This window comes from Seriola aureovittata, chromosome 18 (assembly GCF_021018895.1).
Source record: "Seriola aureovittata isolate HTS-2021-v1 ecotype China chromosome 18, ASM2101889v1, whole genome shotgun sequence".
In the NCBI taxonomy this organism is placed as follows: Eukaryota; Metazoa; Chordata; class Actinopteri; order Carangiformes; family Carangidae; genus Seriola; species Seriola aureovittata.
In genome coordinates, this window is record NC_079381.1 from 2409620 (window position 1) to 2418507 (window position 8888).

The 8888-nt window shown below is 42.6% G+C and overlaps 1 protein-coding gene across 1 annotated transcript; it reads left to right on the top strand.

The window, feature by feature from the left end:
* Positions 1-1311: 1311 nt before the first annotated feature.
* naif1 (nuclear apoptosis inducing factor 1) lies at positions 1312-6597 on the top strand. The gene is made up of 3 exons (XM_056403768.1): positions 1312-2072; positions 3650-3700; positions 5541-6597. Exons 1-3 carry the CDS (start codon positions 1628-1630, stop codon positions 6089-6091), a joined length of 1047 nt encoding a protein of 348 aa, XP_056259743.1. The 5' UTR covers positions 1312-1627; the 3' UTR covers positions 6092-6597.
* Positions 6598-8888: the final 2291 nt, after the last annotated feature.

Consider the following 8888-nt stretch of genomic DNA (forward strand, 5'->3'; position numbering starts at 1 on the left):
GGTTTATCCTTACAGACTTGTTTGTTTACAGTTATCTTTATTAGTCGTTGTTCACCATTAATCTTCTAAACAAGCAGAATTCTTCTATTTATAGAAGTGGTGGAATCCCACTAACTTGTACTCACACTGAATCCATCATGCTATAAATTTAAAGGTTTCAAATTTTTTCATTGTCGTTCCAGACCTCGTATATTTATATCAACTTCATGATCATACATTTCTAACATCCTCCTAAATGATTCTGAAATCATGCAGGAGCTGAAACCAAGTCTGAAGGTTTATTTATGAGATTTATTCTTAATGAAGAACCAGGTGTGGGGTGTGGACCACCATGTTCCTCCCCCAGTTCCCTGGGAGTGTCCACACATGAGCAATAAGGAGGACTGGGAGAAGGTAGTTCACACCGAGCTTCACCAACACTCAACAGGTGCAGTAAGGAACCATTAGGACTCACTGGGAGGTCTTCCTGTTTTTCTAGCAACCAACACTGACATTTGTCTTACTTACATATGTTAGGGTGGGAGAGGAGGTTTTCTCTGAAGAGAGGAGTCTTCAACAGATCCTTGAAGACAGAGAGGGACACTCCTGCTCTGATAGACTTTGATAGCTTGTTCCACCATCAGGGAACCACAGACCAGAACAGTGTGAGACCGTCTCGTGTGCAGAGATGGTGATGACAGACCACATTCATTAGAGGAACACAGTGGCTGAGAAGGAGCATAAGGCTGAATGATTGAGTTCAAGTATGGAGCAGAGCCAGAAGTCTCTCTGAGGGCTGCATTATTGTTAAGTATGAGGTTTAGAATGAAAAATGAACTACCATCATCAGGTCAGGATGCATGGAAAGGAGAAAACCATGAAACTTCAATCCTCTAACAAGGGGTTATTGCCAAATCTCATAAAATTGTGTTTTTAAACGTGGGAAAAGAACACACGTGATGCTTCTGAAATGGAACAGAGATTAAACATTAAACTAAGTCAATAAATCAAGAAGTCTCATGTGTCCTTCTTATGTAACATAAATTAATATGCTAAACTTATCATTCAGGTTATTAATCATTTGCTGTCACTTCTATATGCTAGGTTTTTAATCAACTTATATTAGCTTAGTTTTTTCATATATTTTTTCTACAGTATATTTACTGAAACACACACACACACACACAAACACACACACACACAAACACACACACACACACACACACACACACACACAAAAACATAAACAGTATCCATTATATTTTTCTGACTGATTATTGATTTGTGTTTTTGTGTTGATGACATGTTGAAACAAAACCTACTCGCTCACATTCACCAACTTCGGCTGGAAGATAAACGGTGAAGATATTTTTGAACTGTTAACTGTGGAACATAGTTAGTTTGGCTCGTTAACTGATTGACGTGTGATTAAGCCAATGGCAATAGAGAATATAACATGATTGGTGAGACACCCAGCCAATGGGCTGTCAGTGGGCGGGGCTCCAAGCACAGCTACCGTAAGCGTTGTTAGTAGGAAGAAGAAGCCGATTCTGGAAGCCATTACGTTGCGCACATCAGTGGAGTAAATCCTACTATTTTTGCGTACAATACGCACAATTACCTCCGCTAAAGAGGAATTCCTGCAATTATGGCCTCGGTGGCGAAAAAGAGAAAAATGAATTTCTCGGAGAGAGAGGTGGAAATTATTGTAGAAGAAATAGAGAAACAAAAGCACACACTGGTTAACCACTTCAATGCTGGAGTCACACACATGGCAAAGAATAACGCGTGGGTGGACATCCTGAAAAAGGTCAACGCTGTCACCACCTGTCCCAGAGAGTTACCCGAGGTGAAGAAGAAGTGGTCCGACATGAAGACGGAGGTCCGTCGGAAGGTGGCCCAGGCGCGGGCTGCCATAGAGGGGACCTCCGCTGACTGCACTCCAGTTCCCGTCATCCTCACCGCTATGCAGCAGCGGATCTGTAACCTCCTGGGGGAGGCCACCATCATCAGCTTACCTGCGGGAGACTCGGATGCTGAGATCACTCTACCTGTGACGGTGAACACCGCCGCCACCGTCACACTGGCAGAGAGTAAGTTACACAAGTTTCCACTGTGAACATACACAAGGCTGAGTCAGTGTGAAGAGCTGCTGTCTGCTCATAGAGGCGGACTGAACTGTTGATGTGTTGCCCTCTGCTGGACTTATCCTCAGAGCTCAGACAGAGATGTTGCTCATTGAGTGAACTGAACTCAACACATACAAACATCATATATATATATATATATATATATATATATGATTCAATCCAACAGAACAGCAGCTCCTGACCAATAGAGACAGGAAACCTTGTAACTTACACAGGATCTGGTTCATCCGTGCTTTAATCAAACCAGGTTCAGTAAAGAAAACACATTCAGAAAACATTCATCAGTTTGACACATCACATGGGCTGCGAATACTCACCACACACCCAGACACAGAAGCACACTGTAAGTAAGGAACAATGTATTTATATAGAAGCTTTCACAGATAAGAAACCACCAAGTGCTTTACATCATAAAAAAGTACAAAACTTTAAGAAACCGGACAATAAAATGAATTAAGAGCCTGTGCCCGATTTGTCATATGGGAGGAAGAGGTCAGCAATGTATTAAGGTGTTCGGCCAAGCAAAGGCTCTAATGGTGAGGACCGGTATTTTAAAATGGATGCTGTGTTTGATTGGGAGCCAGTGGAAGGAGGATAAAACTAGTGTGATGTGTGATCTCTTGTTATTTCTGATTAAGAGCCTTTTGGGCGGTTTGATTCACACTAGTAAACAGAGCATTACAATTATCTAAACAAGTAGAAACAAAGCATGAATAATCGTGTCCATCCCGACCATGGTCACCACAGATCTTAGTTTGGCGATGTCCCTGGAATGGAAAAAACTCGAGTGCGTAAGATGGTTGACATGATTATTAAATTACACAAACTGGTTGAAAATGACACCTACATTTTTAAGGTTGTGGTGAACACAACCAATCAGCGAGACCACATTTTCCGCAGCAATGGTAGGAGCTTCTGTGTTATTAGCATTCAGTCATCTAAACATTCATTAAAATGGACAAGCGGTTTCTGTCATCAGGTTGAAAGGAGCAGCACAGCTGGATATCATCGGCATAAGAGATGCCGCTGTAAAGGATAATAATGCGTCCTAGAGGCGGCAGATATTCACCACAGGACAGAGCTGCTGTGTCTGACATGTGCTGACCCACAGACACTGAAAGTAGCACAAACACAACAGCGTAAGTGTTTCCAGGGGACGCTAAAAAGTGATGAACCCGGCTGGGACGCACTCGCATGGTTGTATTATAATACATCCATGACTGCTTTTAATGCTCCACTCGGGTTCATCGCTTTCTGCTCTGTGCGACTTGCAGCTCATTTGTGTTGTGTTGATCTTGATGGCATGTGTGTGTCCTTGACTCGCTGCAGATGTGTATGAGACACACTGTGCACAAACATCCTCCATGACCCAGAGTCTCATGTTACTACCTGTATATTACTGATCCTGTGAATCATGTGGTGTGTTACAGTTTAGTGTGTTTTATATTTTCTCCTGTCTTCTGCTGGTTTACTACAGAACACTGTTATTTCTATCATCATCTTGTCTCTGTGTGTTGTAGCTCTTCCAGCCGGCTCAGCGACCGTCTGTGATGAAGCCAAGCCACTGAACGGTGAGTTTCTCCCAGCAGCCACTGTAACTCTTAGACAGAAGAGCACCTCGGTCCACGTGGCTCATAGTAAGGTCTTCATACATGGAGTTGGTCATTACATAAACTGTCTGAGCTGTGACAGCAGATGCCTGATGCCGGTCAGCTTTTACACTTTTTATGAATTGCTAAGACACTAAATCCCATTCTCTGAACCGAATCCTCAGTGACCTGAACACATTCACTGAATCAGTTACTCGTTCACCTGGTTAGACACAAGTTGTAGATCTCATTTCACCTTTTTACAAAACTCTAAACACATTTTCACTCAGTAAAATACACTCTGCTCTGCGATGCACTGTGATTGTGATGTACAATGGTAAACACATGTAGCAGAAGTTAAACACAACTACAGCACAGATGTCATATCTTACACACAACTAAAGAACAGTTGTTGCTGATGATGTGATGAAACCAATATAAGACAGGTCAGAGTGCACAGGTTGTTGGATACGTGTGTGTGTGTGTATATATATACAGTATATATTAGGGCTGCACAATTAATTGAAATCACAATATGGCCAAGTGCGATATTGAAATCACAGGAGCTGCATTTTTTTTTTTGAAGAAGGTACATTGTTGCGCTTTGTTAGCACCATCAGTGTTGTAATGCTACAGAGACGCTCCAGCCTACACATCATATTCTCCAGATGTAAAGGAACATGTTTGTTTGGTACAAGACCGACAGAAATCACATGATTTATTACAATATATATCATATTGTAATCGCAGTATCTGCCAAAGTAATCACAATATGATTTTTGAATATGGCGCTGCATGGAAAAGCATGGAAGGTTTCAAGAAACGTCTTTTAACGATTGTGAAAAACTGTAATAAGTAATTAGTTAAGATTATATTTTACTGCTGTGGACAGAGACAAGTCAAACCCCAACCAGTCCCTAAAAGATGAGGTGTCAACAGTCACACAAGGTCCTCAGCTGAAGTGTGCAGATATACAGGCAACAAATAATTACATTTACACTCACTGAGAGGAAATAAAGTTAAGTTTCCCTCTCACAGACAGGGCAAAAATAAAAATAAAAATAGATATTTCACCAAAAATGAACTGGAGGATCCCCTGGTGGCTGGTACTGGAACAATCATCATAAATATTTGTTTTTCTCACAGTGGCAGATAAAAATCATTTACAGAGAGAGTGCCTCGCGCTGCAGGACTGCAGTCTGAACTGTGTGTAGCAGTGAGGTTAAAGTGGAGGACGGCTGTCTCAGTTTGAACTCATTTTCCCAATTAAAAACTCAGTGAACTTCTTGTGCAACATAATCCCCATCATTCATCATGGCTCTGACAGCCGATATGTCACAGTGTATGTGATGATGATGATGATGATGATGATGATGATGAAGTTGTTTTGACAGAATATTCAGTCGGTCTGTACCAGACCAGTCTGTTTGTTTTCTGTGATGTTTTCTAACTTCAGTCACCTCACAGCTCAGTTCTTCAGCACCGTGTTTGTCTGAGCCAATCCTCCACTGACCCCACTCACCCCCGACATCACTCTCAACAGCAGTACCTCATTCTGATTGGCTGTCGTACCGTTCAGGACGTTTTCACTCCAATGAGGGTATAAAGTCGAAAGCAGAGGAGTGTTAAAGCCTCTATCTCCCGGCTTCATACAGAGACAGTAGAGTTGATCTTCTCATCTCAACCTCAACGAGAAAGCACATTTGCAAATTCCCCAAAATGTTAAAGTTTCCTTTAACTGGGTGACCTGAGAGGTTTTATTTTGCTGATTCTCTCGCTACAGTAACTCATGACTAAAAAGCCTTTTCTGTCCTGTGTCCAGCTGAAACCACGTACCACACCCTGGAGGATGGAGGCGTGGTGGAGTACTGCACCACCACCGTCGGTGATTCCGCTCCCACCGTGGTGGCGGCCGTCGAGGCTCCAGTCGAGATGCTGGCCTCGTCCTCAGCTTCCCCGCCTCCTCCTCAGGGTCAGGCCAAACCTCAGGAGCTGAAGAGCCGCATCGCCCTCAACTCCGCCCGCCTGCTGCAGGAGCAGAGAGTCACCAACGTCCACATCCGGCAGATCGCCCAGCACCTGGAGGGCCAGAACGAGCTGCTGCACATGATGCGGCGCTCCCAGGAGGCTCAGGCGTTCGCTCAGGAGAGACAAGCCCAGGCCCTGGAGGGTACGCAGGCCGCCCTGCTGGCATTAGTGCAGATGCTCAGACCGGCTCTAAAAGACCTGCGTAAATTCCTGCAGAGTGGGACAGAGGTGGTGAACCCCAGCAGCTCAGCAGCAGCAGGAATGACTGATGGGTCAGGAACAGAGGAGCACAGCAGGCCCAGAACACCACCAGCTCCTCCAACGCAGGCCGAGGAGACGCAATAGACACTGTGTGTGTGTGTGTGTGTGTGTGTGTGTGTGTGTGTGTGTGTGTGTGTGTGTGTGTGTGTGTGTGTGTGTGTGTGTGTGTGTGTGTGTGTGTGTGTGTGTGTGTGTGCGCGCGTGTGTGTGTGTGTGTGTGGTGCTGACTCCTGTCCCTGCACACAGGCTTCAGAGAACAGGGTTGCCTTAGGGAGAGATGTACAGAATTTTACTGATGTTTTAAGTCACAGACTCAGTGAAGAGTTGATGTGGAGAAGATTATTTTTACTTTTTACAGCCTGTCATCAACTGACAGCAGCTTTGCGTTTGCACATTTGATACTGAGATGATGTTTTTGGTGCAGAGATGCAGACGGTCATCACCTTGATGTGAGCTCAACATTAAATATCTTCAAGTCATTGTGCAGAAAACTCTAAATGAAAAGAGATCAGTGTTGTTTTTAAGGAGGGAGTGGGCTTCAGTTCATGTGCGCTGTGCACCCTGTCTTCAATAAAACTGAAGAAAAACCAGCAGCTGTGTTCTCTGCACCACTCATGATCAGCCACAAGAGGTCAGTGTGTGTCAACAAGTTTCATCACGGTTTAGACTGTTGGAAAATCCCAGTCATGTCCTGGATTGATTTTAAGTAAGTGACCTACAGGCGGGTGACAAAATAAAGAGAAACCTTAATAAACAGAGACATAACAAAGGTAGACGCTTCCACACAGGTGCACGGCATGGTACAGTTAAGCAAATGACATCCCATCATGCTCTGTGGCAATTCCCTTAAAGGTCCCATATTGTATAAAGTGAGATTTTCATGTCTTTGTTCCTCCACACAGGTGAGAGTCAGAGCTGGAGGCATATTGTTTTCAGGCTGTATGTCCGTCCCATTCTCATGGACACGATATCTCAAACATTCACTTGGACTCGAGGATGAACTGATTTTGGTGGTCAAAGGTCAAAGGTCAAGGACAGTGTGACCTCACAGAACACTTCAGCCATTACTCAAGACTTCACACAGAAATTATGACAAAATCTCACACAAATGGTTCATATTTAATATGACTGAATAAACAGGAATGTAATCTGAAACTAGTCACAGAAACTAGAAATCAGCCAATCAGAGGAGAGGTTAAGAGCGTCCTCTTCTCTGATTGGCTCACTGACCTGTTGTTACTAGAGCTCCAGAGAGCAGCCTGAGAGAGGAGATGTAAAACTACACTAAGACGGGTTTTAGTTCTTAAAACCACAAATGAGCGTTAGAAAAAGCTGCACCATCTCTCTGAGCAGTTACATGTGGACATGGCAGTATCTATATATAAACTCAAGGTCAGGATATCTGTAGCATCAACATGGCCTCAGTGAGTTTCTTACAGCGAGTGATGGGTCCTACATAAACAAACATCTGCCAATGGTAGAACAGTTTTACTAACATCAGAATAATCTATGAGTCAAGTGAAGATTGGATCAACACTACAGACCAGTCTGAAATATCTTATTGAAACTGGCCCCAGTCTTAATTTTGGTCATATAGTCAAAAGTTAGTCAGACCATTTCACAAACACAAAGACTGACTCATTTTAAGCCAAAAACAGTCCAATGTCCAATGTTACCATGGTAACATAGTAATGAATGACACCTGCGCTGAGAAGTGGCACCCAACAACAAGAAACAGGAAAACATGGCTCATAATTTGTGGTTTGCTAACATTCTTATAGAGAGAGCAAAGACAAGGGAAAGAGAAAAAGGTTTTTCTTTTTCTTGTTTCAGTGTTCAAGTAAAACGTCCTTGTAACTGTTGAATTGTTCCAAAAGACAAACTACTGGGGTAAAAGGAGCTGAGCGGTTGGATGTGGTTCCTCAGTCGGCCATTTTTTTTTTTTTATTATTTTGAAAAAAAATCTTAATTTATCCAGAATTCATTGTACCACAGTCCGGCTTAAGAAGGTCAACAACTAAACTGCTCATTGCAACAGATGACTTTAGACGTCTATCTGGAGTCTTGCTGTTTGTTTTATCTAAGCCAGAGTCAAAGTCTGTCTCTGTGGAACCGGCTCCAGCTGAATGAAGGGTGAACACTGGACTTGGTTCATCGTCTCTCTGATCAGGCTGCTCTGCAGTTACATGATGTATAAACACCTACCAAAGTACTCCAAACCTCCTCTGTGGTAGTTGTGTTGACATTATCTCCTGTCCTGTCATAAAGGAAGGTCCAGTGTTTCCTATGCTAAAGGAGGTAAGACAGGAAGCACTGATACCTGCAGATAAATTTAGTTATAGTGACATCACAAAGGGATATTCAACAAGGTGAAATGTAAACAGTATTATGAGTAGAGTAAAAATGAAAATCTAGAAATAATTTTCAATTATTAAAGTATTACGTATTACGAAATGAAAGCTTCAAATTAAGCTTTAATTATTCTTACTGAGTATTTTGACTCTTTTGCAGATAAATAACAATAAAACAGTTCATGTCAGACTGTTTCTGCTGCAGAGCAGAGAAAGAAAAGAGAAGTAGTTGATGTCTGATGAGTCAGTCTGACTGAAATGTTCATTTATAACCACGAAACATTGAACAGTGTGTGGATCCTTGTTGGTTTAGTTTTTGTTTCTCCTCGTGTTATTCTGAGCTGCAGTGATGAAGAGGAGTAAAAGCTTCATCACTGTCAGGAATCCTGTCTGAGTAAAAAATCTGTGTTCGCTTCAAATGAAGATATAAGAGTTATTATGTAGTTATTTAGTGATAAACTCTCCTGTTTGTTAGAAGCTGTTTAAAAACCAGAGTGGAAACATGGGAAGAATCAAACTACAAAATCATC